Source organism: Carica papaya, chromosome 4 (genome assembly GCF_054855325.1).
Source record: "Carica papaya isolate Zhongbai chromosome 4, ASM5485532v1, whole genome shotgun sequence".
Classification (NCBI taxonomy): domain Eukaryota; kingdom Viridiplantae; phylum Streptophyta; class Magnoliopsida; order Brassicales; family Caricaceae; genus Carica; species Carica papaya.
In genome coordinates, this window is record NC_142312.1 from 5,939,320 (window position 1) to 5,961,719 (window position 22,400).

At 34.6% G+C, this 22,400-nt stretch overlaps 3 protein-coding genes across 8 annotated transcripts; 2 read left to right on the top strand and 1 right to left on the bottom strand.

Moving 5' to 3' along the window:
• Nucleotides 1–428: 428 nt before the first annotated feature.
• LOC110817614 (small ribosomal subunit protein uS15-like) lies at nucleotides 429–3,005 on the top strand. The gene is made up of 5 exons (XM_022046235.2): nucleotides 429–587; nucleotides 677–749; nucleotides 839–977; nucleotides 1,118–1,304; nucleotides 2,707–3,005. Exons 1-5 carry the CDS (start codon nucleotides 565–567, stop codon nucleotides 2,738–2,740), a joined length of 456 nt encoding a protein of 151 aa, XP_021901927.1. The 5' UTR covers nucleotides 429–564; the 3' UTR covers nucleotides 2,741–3,005.
• Nucleotides 3,006–4,805: 1,800 nt separating this feature from the next.
• LOC110817488 (alpha/beta-Hydrolases superfamily protein) lies at nucleotides 4,806–16,075 on the top strand. 6 transcript variants are annotated; one of them, XM_022046039.2, is made up of 9 exons: nucleotides 4,834–5,245; nucleotides 5,425–5,660; nucleotides 7,692–7,817; nucleotides 10,940–11,038; nucleotides 12,944–13,086; nucleotides 13,444–13,552; nucleotides 14,089–14,196; nucleotides 15,189–15,299; nucleotides 15,401–16,075. In XM_022046039.2, the coding sequence occupies exons 2-9, from the start codon at nucleotides 5,589–5,591 to the stop codon at nucleotides 15,791–15,793; spliced, it is 1,161 nt and encodes a 386-aa protein (XP_021901731.1). In that variant the 5' UTR covers nucleotides 4,834–5,245; nucleotides 5,425–5,588; the 3' UTR covers nucleotides 15,794–16,075. The 6 variants fall into 6 exon arrangements, 3 of the variants coding, with proteins under 3 accessions (XP_021901731.1, XP_021901730.1, XP_021901729.1); XM_022046038.2 differs by having other exon boundaries at nucleotides 4,835–5,245; nucleotides 5,425–5,639; nucleotides 15,159–15,299; XM_022046037.2 differs by having other exon boundaries at nucleotides 4,837–5,245; nucleotides 15,159–15,299.
• A 1,167-nt stretch (nucleotides 16,076–17,242) lies between these two features.
• Nucleotides 17,243–19,330, bottom strand: GAE5 (UDP-D-glucuronate 4-epimerase 5). The gene has a single exon (XM_022046212.2). The coding sequence runs from the start codon at nucleotides 18,921–18,923 to the stop codon at nucleotides 17,598–17,600; it is 1,326 nt and encodes a 441-aa protein (XP_021901904.2). The 5' UTR covers nucleotides 18,924–19,330; the 3' UTR covers nucleotides 17,243–17,597.
• Between the last annotated feature and the right edge of the window lie 3,070 nt (nucleotides 19,331–22,400).

A 22,400-nucleotide genomic window follows, 5' to 3' on the forward strand; every position in this document is an offset into this window, starting at 1 on the left:
TATATACATATATATATATTTATATAACATGAGGGCTTTTTATTTTACTTTCAAATGATTAGGTGTAATAGTATTATACATGTAAATTGTCGTTGACGGGCCCATATTCCATATCCCTTTTTATTTTTTTTAAAGTTCTCTATTTATTCTAATCACTAACAATCACTATTTTTTTCGTCTAAAATTTTTAAATTTTAATGCAATTATTAACACTAATTAATTAAGTACTCAGTTTTATTGAATAAAGTATTATAAATTAACTATATTATAAAATAAAAAATTCTTAATTTTCAGTAATATTGAAATTCTTAAGCATAATTTCTACTTTGGGTCTCCTTCCTTTGGACCGGGTCTGTCTTTGAAGCCCACAGAAGTTTAAGGAATCGAAAATAAGGCCCAAAGCTAACATCTTAAACGCGCCGTTTCACCTGGGAAAACTAGGGTTCTGCAACTGAAACCTCCTCTCTCGTTCCTATATAATCCCCAACCTTAAAATTAGGGTTCTTTCACCGGAAGTTTCCAAAGTAGTGTTGGCACGCACCCGCATCTCCATCGCCAGCCGCCATGGGTCGCATGCACAGTCGAGGGTTAGTCCCTCTCTCGTTCTATGGTTTTCTCGCCTCTCCAACCCTTCTGTTATAACTTGTTAATTTTCTGTTTTCGTTTTTTTTTTCAGCAAGGGTATTTCCGCCTCTGCATTGCCCTACAAGCGAACTCCACCCAGCTGGCTTAAGACATCTGCTCAAGATGTAATTATCTAAAACAATCGGACGACGCTTTTATCTCTCTTTTCGTTCACTATATTTTACATGCATTAAAATCCTTTGGGCTGATTTAGGTGGAAGACAGTATTTGCAAGTTTGCAAAGAAGGGCCTGACCCCATCACAGATCGGTGTCATCCTTCGTGATTCTCACGGTATCGCTCAGGTCAAGAGCGTAACCGGAAGCAAGATCCTCCGCATTCTCAAAGCTCAAGGTACATCTTAATCTGTATATATGCTACATGCATTTATGTCCGCTGTTTTAGAGGTTTAGTTTTTAATTTCGCTAGTAAATTTATTTAACTACATTGGTTATTGAATCACGGTTTTGTTTTTGGTGGCCGGTTATATTCAGGGCTTGCACCGGAGATTCCAGAGGATCTTTACCATTTGATTAAGAAGGCTGTAGCTATTAGGAAGCATTTGGAGAGGAACAGAAAGGACAAAGATTCCAAGTTCAGGTTGATTCTCGTAGAGAGCAGGATTCACCGTCTTGCTCGCTACTACAAGAAGGCTAAGAAGCTTCCTCCTGTCTGGAAATAGTGAGTTTACTTTTCCAATGTTAAGTTAATTTCTAAGAGTTAGATATTGAATGAATTGTCATTTGATGTGGGTTGATAATTAATAGTGGAAGTTCCAGATAATTGCAATTATTGTTTGTTGAATTTGTAAGCAACTATGATTTTGCATTTTTTTGCTTATATGTTTAGGCTTTTGGGAACTAGTTCTTGCTAGGGTACTATGACTATAATTTAGTAATGGAATTTGATGCTTTGATTGCTTTCTTATTAGACTTGAAAGTTTGCTGTGATGTCCTTGTAGAAGAAGCATTTACCAGATGAAATCTTTGTAGTTTTGTCCTGTCAACTGGATGGTGATCATGAGATAGCATCTTTTGCATTTTGTCCCCTGACTTCATAATGAAAAAAATGGAATGATAACCTTAGTTTAGCTATAACTAGGTGTAATCTTTCTAGTTTTGTGCTTTAGCCGAGTGGTAATTTAGGTGTTGATTGTAGTTATATGAATGTGTGTGCTAACGGTTTAGTGTGAATTGTTTCTGGTATTGAAGTCAGGGGATTCGTTTTCAACATTCAGAATAGCTTAATGTTCTTTTTTCCATTATTTTGTACCTCTAAAGGTTTATTTTTCCTCCAGATGTATATCTTTAGATTAGGAGTCGTGGCGAATACCTTTTTGATCTCACTAAAAATGAAACTGAGTCCTTTCCCCAGAGGAAGGAACGAAAATGAGTACATGCTTCTGTTGTTCATTTTTCTAGCATTGCTTTAGTATAGAAAAAGTTCGGTGCAACTCGAGCCAACATGGTTTCCAACCAAGTTGGAAGCAGGGAAGGGCTGAAAGACAGACATTATTCATAGGAGTCCAGAGCTCTTCTTTTACATACTTCATTGAAGCCAAAGTTAAAGTATGAATGCACCAAATTGAAGCCAAGAAAGGAACTTGTGGAGTAACATGACATGGTTGTTGACTAGTGAATCATTATAATGGAATGACGAGAAATAGAGAGTTCTGTATGTCATGTGGAATTTGGTCCACTTACTGTCGTATGTCTGTTGAGTGGTACAAGTTTGCTGGGTTCACGAGCATCTGATGTTGGTATTCCATTTATCAGCATAAAAAGAAAGAAAAGTTTGTCTATTGGTCTCTCTACTGATATGCTTTTATCTGGGTTTTTGTTGAATAATGATACTTGTGAATAAATCATCTAGATTTTCCTTGAAACGCATGAAAAATATACCCTATTTATGGATTAGGAGCGTCTCCTTGTTCATCTAATACTCTCTGCATGCTTGTTTGAATTTCTTACATGTCAGACACACTCTTGTTTGTTCTGTGCATCAGAGGTTGATGTACATTACTGTTGGTTTGGGATTGAGTTGAATTAGTTGTCTAACTAAATTGCTGGTTCCTCCCATGCAGCGAGTCAACAACAGCAAGCACTCTGGTCGCATAGTCAAATTCTCATTACTGGAAGTTTAGGATGCTGCATAATTGTTAGATAACCAAGCGGCTAGTTTTGTGGCATGTGAAGGCTGAGGGAAAAACGTTTTTGTTTCAAGTTACCTTTTTTTTCAATTATTTTTAGGATGCAATTTACTTCTGATTACCTACCTAGCTTTTCTTTAATGTCGCCAGTAACTTATGGGAATGATTTATACGTTACATTGCCATATGATGTTGTGTCCATGCTATGCGCAGTTTGAAATAATTTTTCTTCAGATTTTTTTTTCTTTGGGTGCCATAACCAAGCCACAGAAAAGTAGAAACTAAGAAACAAAAAATTGAGCTAATCAGTGGTGATTATGCTTTGTTCCTTCATGTTTCTCCGAAATTCTTCTCTTTCTTTCTCTCACGCTATGGTTCTTCCTGTTTCACGGAGGTTATGAATTCCCCTCTTTCTTGACCTGAGGAAAGGAATGATTGTTTTATAAATAGCCTTTGGCTTTTTGTTCATCAAATTTTTATCATAATGGGGAACGTAGGGAAAAAAGGTAAATTATTTATGTAAAATTCATGTTTGATAAAAATGTTAAAAGTGGTCTAATCACGTGCATAAAGTTTAGATTTAGGCTAGCCCTTGCATGTGTATGGTTACTGTTCTCTTGCCATTTAGTGGGTTCATCTCTAACAACGCAGTATACAAATGGTATCGGTGGTATGTTTAGCACCTCATCAATACATGATTTGAGTCATCAAATTTTTAGTGGTGTTATTTTTACACGGCAGGCATGAATTATTTTTTATCAAGGTGGAATAGAAATGAGTAATGGAAGGATCTATGTGAAAAAAGATGGAGACATTAATTTTAAAAATCCTTTGCATAATATCTTGGTATAATTCAATGTTGGGGGAAACTACGAGGAATCAAACATGATAATTACGTTCAAAAGTGGCAGACCTACTATTAGATGGGTTATGTTTTCAAGGTTATGACATATATCGATGGCTAAGTGCAGTCATAAATCTGAGCATAATACCATGAAGTAAGCCCTAAATGTTAATAGGACAATACGTATGTTTCGAAATGTGAAGTGTAATTTCAACCTTACCTTTTTAACTATAACACAAACTTCTATTAACTTTAACTAGCATAATTAAACGTTTTTCTTATTTTGTTTGGTTAAGTAAAATAAAATTATATATATATATATAATACCTATTTTGTGGCTTTTATTGTAGTTTAGCTTACAATATCTTAAAGTACCTATGTATAATATAATAGCGTAAAAGAATAATAAATAATATAAGTACGTAATAATTGTTCATCATATAAAATTTGTGAATTTTAAGTTTTTAATATATAAATTTTAACGTCAATTAAGATATTTGTTTGTCTCGTCAATAAAATTTATTAAAATCATAATTATTTAAATATTAAGATCTCGCATACGCACATGTAAAACTAATTTTTTTAAAAAAATTTACAAAGAATGTAAATGATTATAAATACGTTTTAATTAACTAAGATTTGTAATCAGGATTCTCATGAAGAAGAATGAGATATTATAGTAATTAGAGATATACAATAATCGGTTAAAATTAAAATTGAATAAATTAATTTGACTGAAGCAATTTATTAATCAATCAATTGGTTTATTTTGTTTTAATTGGTTTCGAATATGTCACCAATCAATTTTTGTTTGTTGGTTTTATATTTTGAATTTAAAAATTGAATGGAAAAAATTCAGACAATTTATTTTTTTTTAAAAAATTGAATATTAACGTGTATACATTTAGTTTTATATATATTTAATTTTTACTTTAAAATTAAACCGACAGAGTCTAATATATTTAATTTATTTTTTAAACATGGAAAAAAATGTAACTGACAGATCGCAGATCCTTAATAATGATTTTTCCACTATCATTTTTCATTTTTTTTTTAAAAAACTGGTAATTAAGTGGAAAAAATCACATGTTTCACAATTAAAATAATAATTAAACATTATTTCAATTTGTTATTTCTTACAGCCTCGGCAACATCGCATTTCGCATTTAACTTTCGGTGAGTGGTAAAAGAAAAAACTACTACCGTAAAAAATACCAACTTCTCCTGCTCAACCCAATCCCTAGAATTTTTTTGCTTCCTTCTTTTCATCTCCTAAGCCTCCCAACTGCAGGGCTGAATAAAATTTTATTTCCTTCTCTCTGTTATCAGAGCCGGAAGTATCCTCTCTTCACTGCTCATTTCCACACCCGATCTCACCTTCATCTGCTTCCCCAAGGAAAAGCCCTATAAATCCTTCTCCTCCTACCTATCGTCGTCTTCATTCTCTTGTTGTTCAACCGGTAGCCGCTTCACTCTCTCCCCAAACGAGAAAACCGGTATCAGCTCTTACTTTTCCTTCTTATTTCCTCCCTCGCTGCCAACGCCGCTCTCCGTATCACGACGATCTCCTCTTCGTCTCGAGCTTGTCGTCGCTCGCGTTGGATCTAGATTAGGAAGGCTGCTTCGGAGGTAAATACTCAGCTCTTCTTTTCCATGACTGCGAAACCTCTGATTTTGCAAACAAAGAATCACTTCTATTTTTGCCTGTTTCGTTTTTTTTTTTAATTCGTTTTATTATTTCAAATTAATAGATTTTGATAGAATTCGCATTCTAATCTGGTATGTTTTGGGCATATTGGTATCTAAAGCTGACGTGCGGTTGACATAGCGGTTCGGTCACTTCTGTTAACCACGTGTTATTTGGAAAATTAAGAAATGAGAATAAAGAGAATGGAGGTACAGCTTTTGGTTGTCGATAGAAAAGATTGTTGATCATCAATCTTAATCGGATGTGGAAGAATATACATCGGCAATGAAAGGCGTCTTCTCGGCGCCCGGAGATTACATCTACTTCAAGTCTCAGGTCCCTCTCCACAAGATCCCTGTGCGTTTATCTCTTTACCTCCTCTTTTTCTTTGTAAATTCTCTTTATTTATTTTTTATCATGTTTTGTCTGTCTTGGTTCTTTTTCTCTTCCTTAACTATTATATACTTGCAATTTTGCATTTTTTTTTGTTTATTGATGTTGGAGACAGCTCTTTTGCTTTCATAATGTTTTTCGGTGTTTGATATGTTTCGTTATTGGACTTCTGCAAATATTTGATCTGCTTTTGTGTTTTATATTTGACTGATTTTGGACTCTACTCCTTAACTTACTCTCGTTACTGTGTTTTTCTTAGTTTTAGTTAGCATTTCTTTCTATAACAAGAGTTATTTTGTTTTTAAAACTTCTCTAGCTACCTTATGTAGCTGGCTATCATTTGATCCAGTTTGAAATGCGAATACCGTAACGGGAGACTGCCCTTTGCTTTTGGTTATCTTAGGCTTCTGGCCAGGGGTCATCATGGATTTTGTGGGCTCAATTCTCATAGATCATCTTAATGGTGATTAGCTTGAAGTGATGGTGGAAATACTTTCTAGTTTTATTAATTATAGTATCAGATTCTTTATAGACATTCATATTTTCCCTTATCGTTAACTGATTATTTTTTTAACTTTGGACTTTGGAACTGGGTTCATCATGGGCTGCAGCAGCTGCATGTGAATTCTATTTTAGTTTGTCTTTTGAACTTGATTATTGATGTTGATATTATAGATTCTCTTTACCAAGAACTTTTGTCATATCATCTTTTATCTTTCAGTGCCGCCCTAGTCATTGGCAAAATACTCTGTCCAGTAATTGGATTTTTCAGTTCACTTAAATCTCTGCTATAGAATTGTTGAGGAAAGTACACTGCAATTTTTTTTGACAGTTTTAAAAATCAAAAAGCATTATTAGTATAACAGAAAAGGTGTTACCAAAGTTTCCAAAATTTGATGCATCATCAGATCATTAGTATAACAGAGAAGGTGTTATCAAAGTTTCCAAAATTTGTTTTGGTTTATTTCCATTGCTAAGTTGATGCCATTTCTTGAAGCACAAAATTGAACTTCTTTTTACAGAAAAAAAAAATATTATATGGGAAAAGGGGAATGCAAGAAAGGAAGAGTAGATATCCTCCAAAAAGAAAATAAAAAGAAATAGAAAAGGAGAGAAACCAACAAAATTCAATAAAGGATGGGCAAACAATCTCTACGTAAATAGACAAAGAATAATATTTGAAGTGTCCATTGGCCTTGGCTCAGAGAGATACCACAATAGATAACCTACCCCAAGGAAATCAGAAATGGAGAAAATTGATCTATAAAAATCTTGGCATTCCTCTCCAAACTAAATCATCCACAACATAGCAATGGGAGCCCCATCCAACAGATGCTTTCGTGCCAAGACCATGGAGCAGAGTGAAGAAACCCGTTAAAATGAGAAAGAGAAACCCAAGAAACTCCAAAATATTAAATAAACAGATCCAAGTTCTCGAGATTATGAGACTCAATAGCCTTGCGAAACATTGCACACACCCCTGGGACTAGGCATCATTCAACCAACAAGCTTGTAGCAAATAATTAGTGTTTAGCCTACGCAAAATTGGAGTTCAAAGAAAAAAAATACTTAACTTCCGGGGAGAGAGAACTTCCAAAACCAAATGGTAAAAACATCATTGTGCATAGAAGATTTATGAGTTGAGAAGACAAAGAAGGACTTATGGGTAAAAATGGTCAAGGATTCGAAAGACCAAACTCTACTATCAGGACTCAAATAAAATGACAACGCAATTGGGGTGCTGAATGAAAGAAATCATATCAACAGCTTTATGGAAATTGATTAGGACAAGCATAGCATTGATTTCTGGAAAAGAATATATTTCATGAGTAAGTCCAACTGAGTAATAAAAAAAGAGGAGACCAGATGGCTCTAGGACAAATTGTATAATAGGGTAATATTTTATTTGTGGTTTTCTAATTTAAATGAGTTTAAAGCTTTTATTAACTTATGATGAGTCCTCCATGGAACTTAGATGTTTTCCTTCTGTAACAGATTGGCACAAAGCAGTGGAGATACTATGATTTTGGTCCAAAAGTTGTTCCTCCACTCATTTGTCTCCCTGGAACAGCAGGGACAGCAGATGTCTACTACAAGCAGATAATGTCATTGTCCATGAAGGTATAAAGTGGGGTTTGCTTTGGTTTGTTTTATTGATGTATATATTGTGTACATAATACTTATTCTTTATGTTTCTCCTTTTTGGCTTTTAGAAGAAATCATTGGGAAGCTGACATTTTGGCATCAATGTTTTATGGTCGAATCTTTTCTGGGAAGCTGTAGTTGGTTACACATTTGATAAATATGATCTTCATAGTATGGGTTTGATAGGACACCTCTCTTTCTATCTTCATGAATAAAGGAGATTTTTTCTAGGTTATTAATCTGTCCATCTCTGTTCATGCATTTCTTTCCTAAATATTGCTTTGTCGATCATTTCTTTGACAATTCATAGGTACCTCAAGGTGTAGGTATGTTTCCGAAATTTCGGCACCCTATTTTGTGCACAATACAAGCAAAAACTGTGAGCCCAGTTGTTGTTTTGTATAGATATTTTCATATAGAATCAGAACTGGGTCCTAAGTCTTTAAACCCAACTCCAGCTTTAGCACCAAAAACTACAAAGAACAATGTTGCAATTTTTTGGGATTTGGATAACAAGCCTCCAAGTTCATTTTCTCCTTATGATGCTGCTGTTAAGCTCAAAAGAGCTTCATCTTCGTTTGGGGTTGTAAGGCACATGGTTGCCTATGCTAATCCTCAGACTTTTAGTTATGTGCCGCAAGTTGTTAGGGAGCAAAGAAAAGATAGAAGACTATTGAATCAATTGGAAAATAATGGTGTGATTAAGCCAGTTGAACCATACTTGTGTCGCATTTGTGGGAGGAGATTTTATACAAATGAGAAATTTATAAATCATTTTAAGCAAATTCATGAGCGAGAACACCAGAAGAGGATGAATCAAATAGAATCTGCAAGAGGGAAGCGGAGGGTGCAGTTGGTGGCCAAGTATTCAATGAAGATGGAGAAGTATAAGAATGTATCGAGGGACATTCTGACTCCCAAAGTTGGTTATTGTTTAGGGGATGAATTGAAAAGGGCAGGGTTCTGGATTAGAACCGTTTCTGCTAAGCCACAGGCGGCAGATGTTGCATTAAGGGATCACATGGCGGATGTGATGGACAAGAGGAGAGCAGACTGCTTGGTGCTTGTGTCTGATGATTCAGATTTTGTGGGTGTTCTAAAAGAGGCCAAGTTGAGGTGTGTGAAGACAGTTGTTGTGGGGGATGTCAATGATGGGGCTTTAAAAAGGATTGCAGATACTGCATTTTCTTGGAGAGAAATCCTGATGGGAAAGGCTCAGAAGGAGGCAGTTTCAGTTGTTGGGCGCTGGAAGGATCGTGATGTTTTGAAAAGGCTGGAGTGGAAATACAATCCAGAAGTGGAGAAAAAAGTGCATTGTTTAGATAATGAATTTGATGATGATAATGAGGATCAAAATCTTAGTGGTATTTTTAATGGGGCCAATGCTGATCATGGACAAACGGAGGATGTTGGTGCTTGGTGGGAGTTGGATTCTGATGCCTGATTTCACTTCTTCCAATGTTTGAGCTGAGCTGTAAAAGCAGAGTTATTATTCCTACTGGTGAGCAAAAATAGTTTTGACTTCCTGTTGTTTATTTGTGGAGTTGCAATAATCATAATTGAAGAAATCTTTCGTCTTTGTTGAAAGAACTTGCAATTGATCAACATTCTCTTATACATTTTTTATAGAGAAATGATTTGTGGCAATTGACAGAAACAATTAGTGAGTTTACTTGAGGTGGAGCGTTTGGCTATACTATCATATAAATCTATAATTGCATTTTCTAAAGACATGCACATGTAAAACTATTCTTTTCCCTTATAGGATCACGTCCATATTGTGAAGATCATATTTTATGTGTAATATTACTCTTTTCCCTATAGATTCAGGTCCATCCTGTGAAGATCATATTTGTCAAATATTGTTTTGCTTGTGTTACATGCCTTAGAATTCTTATAATTTGTGCATAAATAAATATTTCCTTTTTTATGTTAATATTATAAAGAAGGAAGTTTTTACCTGCTAGGCTAGCATTTTTCACACATCTTTTAACACGAACCAGCCTAAGCATAAAGTTACCGAATGAAACCAACTACGGCATGATAGGAACCCATTTGGCACAAAAATAATCAAAACAATATATTTAAGAATAAGCTGAGAAATTAACTATTTTGAATTAGATTAAGATATTCAAAGGTAATGTACAATTTTAGTTTTGCAGTTTGACCTTATTTCAATTTAAACCTTGTAGTTTTTTAATGACAATTTATTTACTATGATATGGTTTTTTGTTATTTTATATAAAACTGATAGTTTAAAGGATAAGTGCACACATTTGTACTTCTAAACACGAGCATCTAAAAGTTCAAAATTAAAGGAATAAAAAATGGAAGAACAACAGAAAAACAATAAGATAATAGCTTATAAAATTAATTAGTTTATGTAAATGTCAAAAAACCAAACCACCAGTATGAATTTTCGCAAAAAGTAAAAAATTTGAAAATTCTAATAATCTACAAGAGAGTGAAATTGTAACTTGTGCAATAATTAAATATGACAGAATTTTACCCCTTTATAATCACTGACCCCTTTTGCTTCTCCATACACACTATATATAAAATAGTTTTTCTTGGTTTCTCCAGCTATTTGCATCAAGCAATAAACAGGTTTTTTAACAGTGAAATGAATTCCTGTTTCTACAAGTCGACTTATGCTGATTTCTGGTTAACTTTTTAGTTCATTTTCAACAAGGATACTGTATTTGTGGTGTTGATTGATTGTTTTTTGTCTAACAACTCCCAAAATGTATAAATTAATTGGAAATTTTTTTGAAGTTTTTTCTTTCTCAGCGAGCTTACTGTGTGTACCTCTCAGTGATTCTTTTTTTAAAAAATATACCTCTGAGTGACATGGTTTTAAGATTTTAGAAGCTTGCAAGAATATAGGTGTGGGAAAACCAGGATGCATGTTTTTAGTCTTAGCTGCCCCTGTTTTGCAAATTTTAATTTGTTGTTGGTCCTGATATAGACTACTTTTCTGTTGGTGCTTCTTTCTCTACTGCTGTCTCCACTCTCATTAGTGGAAGGCACTCCCACCCTTTAAGTTTTCACATTGCTTTCTTCTAGGTTCCATAATATAGTGCTTGGAAAATTTTCAGGGTTACCGGGTGATTTCTGTTGATATTCCGCGTGTTTGGAACCATCATGAGTGGATTCAAGCATTTGAAAAGTTCCTGGATGCTATTGATGTTCATCACGTAAGATCTCATTCATTTAATTATATGTTATCTTTCCCTATTGTGATTCTCCTAAGACTTTCTTTACTCTTGATCGTTTTTTCACATTGACTATTTAGTTTCATTGCATTTTTTGATAAACAAGTCGTTTACATTGAACTTTCAAATACTTCCATGTTGGTACTAAATTAACATACCTGTTAGACTGGAAAAAATCATATCTGTTACACTGGACAAAATTTTGATATTTCTTGTTACAATAGGTTCCAAAAAATGCTAAAAGGTCATGAATTTGAAAGTTTTTTGGTAGTTCAAAGACATGATTGTAATAACAAAATTAGGACTAAGTTGTAATAAGAGCTCTACTTATGGCATTAAAATAGTAATAGCCTTGTACTTTATTTTATTTCTCTAGACTATGTAGCTTTTCTGGTAGCTGATCACAGGATTTCACAGGCTGGGTTCAGGTATTCACCTGAGGACATAAGGAGAGAACGAAAACTACTCTCTGGGCATCTAATGATTTACTGGTGATTAATTATGATAACTTTAAATTGGGTCATTATGTATGCTTGAAGTTCACTGAGAGCAGACATAGAGCCAAAACTTTCAGGAGTTTATGGTGTTTGTATTGGCTTCTTTTGGTTGCTTTAAGTCAAACGTGACTTGCTTGTGAAGAACTTTAAGCTCATGGTGCTTTAAGCTTGAAGAATGTTTTGATACTTTTTTCAATGTCTTACAAACTTATAAGAGCTATAAGTGCTTAGAAGATGAGGAGCTTTGAACTGAAATCTTGTAAAAGGTTAAAAAAGGGCAATTAGTTAAACCCTTTCTATTGGAAAAAAAGGTTTATCTTTCAGTTAAAAATTAGCTAAGTATATTTTATGTCAAAAATACTCAAAAATAATTTCAAATAAATTTTACCAGCATAAAAGCGGAAATTATTTATCACTAAAATTTTATTGTTTTGAGATACTGAAAATTTTTGTATGACATCACGTTTGTTATAAAAAATGGTTAATGTTATTAAATGAGAGGTAGTGCTAGGGTTGTAATTTATTATTTTGATAAGGGTCATAGAAATTGAAAATAATGGTCAAATGGGCTAAAATAACTTTGCTTAAAGCTTTTCAGAAAGTGTTGGTCTTAGGAACTTTTTTTCTTGGGCTAAAAGCTCCTGAGGATTTAGCAATTTTTATGGTTATCCAAACGCTATATGACTTTCCTTTGGCCGAAATGGGCGTAAGCATTTTCGATCATCAAAAAGCCAATACATTATAATTCTATGATAGCATCAGCCTTGCATTCATGCTGTTGATGGTTCTTTTTATTATTATTTTTTTTGGGGGGGGGGGGGGGGGGTGTTTCAGGTTTAATACTCTATGGCCTATGTGACTTCCCTATTATCCGCTTACAGTTTAATTTATATCACATCTATGTCAAAGAATTCAGGAACTCTTGATTAAATGCTGCAGCCATTTTTATTAGATACAATCAGCTTCAGGTAGTTTCTTGTTCCTGATATGGATCTGTAAGACTTCTTATACTCATGTTGGTCTAGGAAAATCATTATATTTGTTTTGCAAGTCTATATTCTTTGAAAAATAATTTATTTTTCAATTTGTCCTCAAATATTCAATATTAAAATTAAGGATGAAGTTTCTGTCTGGAGCTGGCTATAAAAGGAAAAGATGGTGTAAACATTTCTTTCTGGGATGCAATCTAACATTTAAGCACGAATGCCTTATTGTAGATAGATCTCTAAGTCATGCAATAATGTGTTGGCATAGATATATGATCTTCTAAATTCAGATGTTTAAGCTGGCTTTCTTTTCTACCAATGAAATGTTCAACCTGGCTTTTGCAGCTGTTGCTTTTTGTTAAAAAGTGTTTCATCCTCTGAACTGATTAAGATACTTCTAACAGATACATCTTTATGGTACATCCCTTGGAGGATTCCTTGCACAGCTCTTTGCTCTGCGTCGACCAAGACGGGTCAGATCATTGGTTTTATCTAATACATATTTGGACACACGCACTTTTGCTGCTGCCATGCCATGGGCTCCCGTGTATGCTGTCATCTTTCTTGCTAATGCTCATTAATGACGTACTGTGAATGGCCAATTGTTGCAATTTTCAGATCTTGCTTTTGCCTATGATTGTATTTTCTCTTTGTCTAAAAGGAGTATGATTCTTTCTGAAACCAGTTCGAAAGCCTTTAATTGTAGTTAATTCTAGATATGGATATTAAAGGTCATTGTGAGTTTTGAGAGGAAATGTTTCAGCTGCTACACCTGTTTGAATATAATCTCTCATTTGCAGCTATTAGCATTTGCCAGTTTCAAGAATTTCTTTTGTGTTTTTGCTCTATAAATTCATAACATCCTCAAGAAACTAACTTGTTCCCACTGGAATGTGTTACACAGTGTTAGTTGGACGCCCTCTTTTTTGCTGAAACGATATGTCTTCACTGGAATTCGTGATGGCCCACATGAACCTTTTATTGCTGATTCTGTTGACTTTGTTGTTTCTCAGGTAAATTCCTAAAACTAATGTATCAAACATTATACTAATTTATTATGCTGCATTGCAATTTTCTGGATAATAATAGAACGAATTATATAATTTTTATTTCAAAAAATAATGATAATAATAATACAATGAATTACATCGCTAAGTGACAACAGTTTTAGGCAACAACTGATATTAGGGCCATATAAGTGACTCACACTGTGATTTATTTAAAATTTAAACATCCATTAACATGGTTGAAAATTTTGGTAATTTCTGAAAGCTAACCAAATTATTGAGTCATTATATATTTATTTGACCTGGTTCTGAGGTCAGTTTGATTGATGGGGTTCATTGACCTTCCTTTTTTATTTTGACATTCCCATATGTTTTCCGGCTTACTGCTATCTATTATTCTTTATGGAAAAAGCAAGGAAAACAAGCACATTTCTTTTTCATGGACCATTACGTTTCTTATATCCCAGTCATTCTCTGATTGTTGTTATTTGGAATATGAAGCTATGGCTTCAGTTGATCTTTTTGTTCAATTATCACTTCAGGTTGAAACACTTTCGAGAGAAGATTTAGCCTCCAGGCTGAGTTTGACAGTTGATGCGGCTTCTGTTGGACCTCTTCTACTTTCAGATTCATTTATCACTATAATGGATGTAAGTTTTTCTGATACTTATTGACGTGTGATTAAGAATTTATCCACAATGAAAAGTTTTTGTTAATGAAGGGGAGGTAAAAAGACTAACATGAGGTTTTTTCTGTAGTTTTCTGTCACGTAGTCTTGCTGGAAGTCTCTAGTGTAAAAATGAATGGTAGACAGGTCTTATGATTCCCACCCCTCTGCTCACACCTTTCTTTTTACTGTTTGTAACATTTAGAATTGGTTTTTCAGCAAGTTTTTCATTAGGCATGCCAACAATTTGCTTTAATCTCTGGAAAATGAAAAATAACATCTGAGGTTAATGTTTCCGTTTCTCTTAGAATGGGAAAGTTAGTATTTGTGGAAAATGCAAATTTGTTCTATTGGAAGTTAACCATGATTAAGATTTGTATGAAGCTGCATTCTATTTATTTATTGGTGTTTCTGTTTCGTGAATACTGACAAAATTGGTAGATTTAATTCCCCATTTATTACCTGATAGGACAGTTAACTGCTTCAGTTAATTGCGTTGGATCTACAAATTCTTAGATTGACTTTCACATCTGTTCTTCCAAAAATCTTGCAAAAATTTTGTTGATTCAAGTATTTACTCCATGCACATGATGCCATGGACTTAAACGTTTTCTTTTACAAAAATGTAACAGTGGAATTTGAATACCTTAATAACCGAGTAAATTACAAGATATACACAGTTTTTTGGTTTTTCAAGATGTTATGAAACTATTAGCATTAATAGAACATGATTTCATATGTCTGCTTGATTCAGAATGTTTTGTAGCATTTGCTTTATTTGATGGCTGATCCTTTAAATAATTTACATCAATCAGATGTTCCTGTTCTCCCAGCTAATCTACTGTAGGTGGCCAATTTATCTTTTAGCTTTGGTAATGAATATGTGAAGTTTTGCTTATGCCTCTACTAATTTTCTTGACATGGTTGCGTACTCTTCCTACTCAGACAAATGACTACTGTGCAATTCCTCAACAGCTCAAAGATCAACTTAGTGAGAGGTATCCTGGGGCGAGGCGGGCTTACTTGAAAACTGGAGGAGATTTTCCATTTCTTTCACGTCCGGATGAAGTCAACTTGCATCTTCAGGTAAATAGGATGGGATATTTCACTGAAATAGATGGGAATTCATGGCTGTAGCCCTAGTTTTAATTTTTTGGTTTTAAAGAAGATTTCCTTCAATGTGGCAGCTACACCTGAGACGTGTTGGTGTAGAAGCCCGTCCAGACTTAGTACGTGGAATCTCCAAGGATGGTGGTGGTGGAAGTCCTAGTGAAAAGAGTGATGAAAAAGGGGATCGAAACGATCCCGGCAAGGATATTGGGGAAAGTTCTGAAAGTCCATCAGCAGGTCAGTTATCTCCAGCTCCAGAAAGTTCAGGATCTAATAGTTTAGGCGACCAGTTCCTTAGCAACACACAGTATTGCCTCGTTGATCCCAGAGATAAAATCCTTCCATTTCTTGGTTCTCTGTTTAACAATCACCATGTGGTAGCTACGGGTATCATCTTGCAATTTGTATGGGAGGTTTTGGTCTCTTACTTGCTTCCTTTTTATGCGGAGTCCTTGTACATTACACTTTAAACAGTTGGAAATCCAGACAATTGGTGTAAAAATGAAACAGTCGTGCCAAGTTTGTTTGTGTAAGCTTTATACGGGCAGTTGCTGCAGTTGGAGTCTATCCACATGTTGACATGCTTTCTGTAATTTCTTTAGATTGATGATGTACCGTTCGTTTACAGATTCAACTTGATTGCGAGTCCCAAGGTTTGTAATTTGAGCCTATGATCAATTTCTGCACTGTAAGCCACGTTTCAACCAGGCATAAATTAGGAATAATCTAAAGCATGGGGTTCTCTGGATGAATTTGGAGTTCTTTCTCTGGTTTCTCTCTATTCCTCTCTTTTCTCTCTGAATACATGCCGTCTCTCCCTTGCTGCCCTTTGAATCTTGTTAGGCTGTATTAGGAACAAATTGGAAATTTGTACAAAATTTCTTTGGTAATTGACGTATCTAAACTAGGTGATTACGAAAGTCATACAAAAAATTTACATTGAGATTTAAGATATTTATAACAATGTAGCTTAAATTTTTGTAAAATTTAAAATATATTATTTTAATTATATAAATTCGAAAGAATTCATTTATTTTGTAGTTAAAATAGATACTAATAAAAATCTTAAACAATTCGAGCTTAGCATGGACAGAACTACACTTTTTTTAAGTATTTGGGGGCCTTGTAATTGTCTGTGGTTTCCTTCGGATTCTTTAAGCTACGTAGAAGGTTAGGAAGCAGGATAACGTTATGATTCCTCGGTCATTTGGCCTCCCAGGCTGTAAATGAGAACAAAATTAAAAGAAAAATTCAACATTACCCGTTCTGAATCTCAGTAGTGCCTCCCAAGAATCATAACATTACCCAATAAGGAAAATTCTCAAGTCTTTTAGATTCTAATTTTAATTACTTTAGTTTTAATGATCCAGATTTTTCTCTACCGAGATTTATGGAGGCAACATGCCTGTGAGACATGGTATCACACTCCCCCTGAAATCAATCTTCTGGGCAGGTACTTTTCTTCCAATCTTCTATTCACTGTTCCTCAGGCTAGAAAGCTAAAGATCTCCGTAACAAAGGTTTTCCCTGATAAAATAACAAAAAATTATAATAAAGCTCCAGGAAAGAGCACCAGCAACCACTTATTTAGCATTAGCATCGTCAGGGGCAGGAGGAAATAGGAATCCATATATAGCTGCATCTAACATACAAGTAAACCCAATTTTCATCTAGTTAAGTATCACAAACAAAAACCAAAGAGAACTAGGAAATCCCCAGAAAGATAAACAGCATTGGAAGTAAGCAAAATGTGTAGGCAACGAATAACTTGGAAGATTTGTCCACGAGAGGGAGAAATTAGGAGCGTAAGAAAAACAACCAAAAGTTGTATGTAAAGCATTAGCACGACAAAATCAAGTTCAGCTTAGTTTAAGAAGCCATGAATCTGATTCATCCAACTAAAATAAGAACATTTGCAGTAAATGCTAACTTATTTTGTCTGGGATGTTATTGAAAAAGGAGAAGTATCCAGCAAATCAGAATGTCTGTAATCTATCAGCCATAGACTGTACAACGCTCAAACTACGAAAAGAAAAACTACGGAGATGTGGAAAAACAATGAAGATGCTCCTAGCTCCTGTTGATATAAACTGGTTATGGTATGCCCTGCAAATAAGTAGCCATAACAGGCAAGCCAAAGCACGGCAGAACAAAGTTGTTCATCTTCCAAGAAAATTATCAAGCCATTGATGAAGCCAAAGAGAAAATATAGGGAAGGGGGATATAAATAAAAGGACCAAAATTAGTCTACCCCCGAACAAGCCGCAGAAAAATTCACCATGAAACCTTCTTATTTGACCCCGAATAAAAACCAAGGTACCATCTCACGAACTTCTTCAGCCCCATCTCTAAATCAGTCGTGGGCTTATAGCCAAGCTCTCTCTGCGCCAAACTAATATTTGCATGCGTAAACTCCACATCCCCATTTCTTGGCAACGGCAATACCTTCTTCTTAGCCTTCACCTTCAAAAGCTTCTCCAATATGCTCACAAGCCTACTTACGGGAACCGGTGATGTATTCCCCAAATTGAAAATCCTTAATTGAGTGGGTCCCCTCTTCTTCCCTCCACTCCCTGTACTCTTCTTTGCCGTGTCCAAAGCACCCAAACAACCATTCACGACATCATCAATGTAGGTAAAATCTCTAGCCACACTCCCCTTATCAGGTGACTCAAAAATGTTGATCGTTTTCCCCTTGAGAATATCTCTTGTGAAGAAGAAATACGCCATATCAGGCCGCCCCCACGGTCCATAAACGGTGAAAAACCGCAACCCAGTGATAGATAATCCGTAGATATGATTGTAAGTATGAGCAATCTCCTCGCCCGCCTTCTTCGTAGCGGCATACAGGCTAGCGGGTTGGTCAGTTCGATCCTTCTCCGAAAAGGGCACCTTAGAATTGAGTCCGTAAACGGAACTGGAAGAGGCCCACACGATTGCCGGTTGTGGATTCGCTGATTTGCAGACTTCAAGCAAATTAACAAACCCGGCAATGTTGCTGTGAACATAAGAACCCGGATTCTGCATCGCGTAACGGACGCCAGCCTGCGCAGCGAGGTGCATTACGTGTGTGAACAATACTACATCGAAAAGCTTCCGTAGCAGAGCCTGATCGTTAATATCCCCTTCCACCACAAAAACGCCGGCCTTTTCAAGGACGGTCTGACGAGCCCTCTTCAGATTTGGGTCGTAGTAGTGATTGAAATTATCGAGCCCTAGAACCCCATCGCCTCGACGCTTAAGAGCAATAGAGACGTGGGTACCCACGAAGCCGGCGGCTCCAGTGACGAGGACGGTGAGGCCAGAGCGAGAGCGGGGACGGGCAGATTTCCGCACCTGCTTTTCCCAATGAGAACCGCCCCACGAGGAGGCCGGGAAAGAAGAAGAGGAGTCATTAGTGAGATGGCGGCGAGAGGGGGAAGAGGGAGGAGGGGATAAGAGGATGAAGATGAGGAGAAGAGCCAAGAACAGAAAGGACCAGATAGTGAGTTTAGAGACAGAGGATAAATGCGGACGGAAGAAGCGGTGGTTAATTAAAGATACTGGTTTCTCCGTTTTGTACTTGCCAGGCGTAGAGGGTAGACTATCAAGGTGTGACATTGTGGTTCTGCCAAAAAAAAAATAATGACGGAAATCAAGAAGCCTCTGTTCCTTTTTAAGTTTATGGATCGATTACGTTCAATTGTGGGTTAGGGTTAGGGTTTTAGGCAGAATAGGGGTAAGTTCAGGGTAGAGAGAAAGAGTGAAGAAAAGAGAAACGTAAGAGGGGTTTATAAGGTTTGAGTAGGGACAGAGAACCAGAGTGTTGCGATTTTGGTGTTGTATTATGGAGAAGACGAAAATACCATAACAAGTTAAATAAAGAAGAGAGAGAGGTATAAGGTGTGGACTCTGAACTGGGTTTTGACCTATCCTGTGAACCTGTTAACCTTTTGATCTTGGATTGATTTCTTCATCTTGATCCTCTCCTTTGGTTTTTTTGTTGGTGATTTTTTCAATCTCAGCTGCAGATGAGTAATATACTTCTTCAAGTATTTAAATGTTTTTAAACATGGGAAGAGAGATTCATTGTTTGGTTGGTCTATCAATCCATTAAAATTGAGTTAAATACAAAAGATATTAAATTATATTGAAGTGGAAACAAATAAACGAATATTTTTTTTTGATTGAACAATTTTGTTTTAGTTCAAGATTACCTTAAATTGATCATTGGTTCGATAGACTTTCTTTTTTAGATTACCATTTATATTCTATTCTTATTAAATTAGTTTTTTAAGATATAAAAATTATATGATAACTTGGTTGGTATAAATAATAAAATCCTGATTAAAAATATGTAAATGGGGGGGGGGGGGGGGGGGGGGGGAATTAGAAGGTGAGATGCAAATCAAAACTTGGAAAGAAGGCCAAATTGATGGGAGGAAAAAAGGTATCTTGTTTTCTAATTTAAGTAACCAAAACAACATCATCAAGGGTCAAACATACACTCACCTTCTCCACACCATGCCACCATTTTCTTTCTACATTTCATTTACTCAATTCTCATTCTCCTTAATTAAAAACAACTCTCTTAATATTCATGTTATTACATTTTCTATTTTAAATTATATAAAATTTATATCCGGGGCCACCTAGGTGAGGTAATGGAAAATGCAACTATAATGCTTGATTGAGGATAAATTATCCGTGTATAAATTTATTCCGTAAATAAATAGTGATATAATGCAAAAGATTTAGTTATATTTTTAGTTCATATTAATAGTTAATAACAATGATAATAAAAACAACGATAATAGAAATATGTAATTCCGACACTAAATCCAAAATGACCTTATCATATATTTGGATTTGGAAGATAGTTTTTTTTTTCTTCTTTTTTTCTCTTTTCTAGCAAAAACAAAAAATAAAATAGATTAGAAAAATTAATCTTTTAAGTAAATTTTATCAAATTATTAATACAAAATTTAGATTTCATACTATTTAATACCCATTACATAGAATTAATTTTCTAATTTAATTAAAAAAAAAACATTTCATTAATTAGTTTGTTCATTAAATAAAAATAAAAATAATTATATTATGAGGTTTATCCTTCCTGTGAGACTCGTTCTCTCTTGTGTGTTCCTCTTCTCCCTTTGGATATTATTGTTTACCTTCTGCTGTCAAGTTTATGCTATTTCGCCTTCTTTTTCTGATCTTTTCTCTCTCTACTTCTTAGCTCACGAACAGGGTCTTTACACCGATTCGAATGTTGCAGCAACAAAGAAAATTAACATGCAGCAAGTTCAATTAACAATTCATGAAAATCAACATGCATAAGAAATTTTAAAGCAAGGGATGGGCCAAAATGTAGATAATCGCATGGAGCTACTGCAAATTAATGCAAAACCCCATTATTGAGGAACCATTGTTGTTATTAAAAAAAAAAAAAAAACATCTACATCTGGGAGCTCTCCATGATTAGTAAGGTCTCAACTCATAAAATTATTTATGTTAAAACAATTCAACAAGTCCTTGGTGAAATTTAGAAAGCAACTAAAGGAGTTTCCTTTATGCCTTTAGGCCAAAACTCATTCATTTGTTCCTTCGAACTAGAAACAAATATAAGAAGGGTAAGTAGTAGAGAGGCTTGGAACGCTAGAGGTGTCATTATTATTCTTTAAGATTAACCACCTGTAATATCCCGAACTCTAATATCGGTGGGTACGAACGTTAACACAATATTTTCAACTAGTGACACAAATAAATATTAAATATGCAGCGGAACTATACTTTAATACATATTTTTTGTGACTAGATAATTATTTATTTACACATAATTGAAACATCTGAATTAATTTATAAATATAAAATATAAACTAATAAGGTTTTCTTAGTCATTTTCCTTTGATCTTTAACTTCCTCTGACTTGGATGGAGGTAAATTAGGGTGAGTTTTACGAACTTAGTAAGAAAAAAAAAAGACTCTATAACGGAAACTTACGTACATATATTCGCGCAATATATAAAATATAATAATATTATAATAAAAAAATATCAAATAAAATATCACAATCAAAATACACAACAAAATAAATCATCACACAAAACATATTCTAATCCTCACTCTATAACCTAATTATTGTTCTTATTTTAAATCACACTTACACTTGAAATATCACAATACACTCAGAATATCACATCTAAGATTTCATCACGCGAAACCGTTTATATCATCATCGAGGAGAGGCAAAATAGATTCTCCAATTACATGGATAACACACACACAAAATCTTACATTGGCCACAACAGTTACGTTTACTAGGTGATCCACTCACGAACACCTGCCTATGTCTGGAATTGGTTTCAAACTCTATTCATGTGTAGGTTTACCATAACTGCTGAACTTCAGCCACACACACATACTCCCCTCCTTGATTTAGACTAAACGAGTAAGTATGCAGGGTCTTTGCACTTTATAATCTTTTCAAATTTCTCTCGTTTTTAATTTATTTATTTCATTCATAAGATCTTATTTTTTATGCATAATTAAATACAAACACACACACACACACACATAATACACGATATCATCACACACATAAAAGTCATATATTTCAAATCACTTTTTGAATCATCCTGTATTATATCACACAGTAAGCACAAGATACTCAGATTTCTCACGCAATTGTATTAGATCATACAGCAAGTACAATGCTTCGTATATCTGCACTGGATCACACAACAAGTATAGTGTACCTAAATTCCACATGTACATACACTAGTTATACATTTCACACGCATAACATGTGTACACACATATTAATACATACACATATATTATAATACAGACATGTACCCTCACTGTATGTCTCATACATAATATATATTTTTATTCACACACACACACACACGATCTTTATCAATACATACACACATTCATACTTAAATATGTATACACAATCATAACACACCATACGTAACTATTCACATGTCTGTTCTTATCAGTTCTGTTCTCATCAATTAATATCTATACAAAACATATACATACACAATTTATACAAATTTATAGTTTTCAAAATTATTCATAATTTAATTT

Bases quoted from the DNA above. Each gene is read 5' to 3' on its own strand.
- LOC110817614 (XM_022046235.2), top strand. From the start codon at position 565: ATGGGTCGCATGCACAGTCGAGG. The intron at 750-838 runs GTAATTATCTAA...GGGCTGATTTAG, and splicing joins TTAAGACATCTGCTCAAGAT to GTGGAAGACAGTATTTGCAA. The intron at 1,305-2,706 runs GTGAGTTTACTT...CCTCCCATGCAG, and splicing joins CTTCCTCCTGTCTGGAAATA to CGAGTCAACAACAGCAAGCA.
- GAE5 (XM_022046212.2), bottom strand. From the start codon at position 18,923: ATGTCACACCTTGATAGTCTACCCTCTACGCCTGGCAAGTACAAAACG.
- LOC110817488 (XM_022046037.2), top strand. From the start codon at position 5,589: ATGAAAGGCGTCTTCTCGGCGCCCGGAGATTACATCTACTTCAAGTCT. The intron at 5,661-7,691 runs GTGCGTTTATCT...CTTCTGTAACAG, and splicing joins TCCCTCTCCACAAGATCCCT to ATTGGCACAAAGCAGTGGAG. The intron at 7,818-10,939 runs GTATAAAGTGGG...GAAAATTTTCAG, and splicing joins TAATGTCATTGTCCATGAAG to GGTTACCGGGTGATTTCTGT.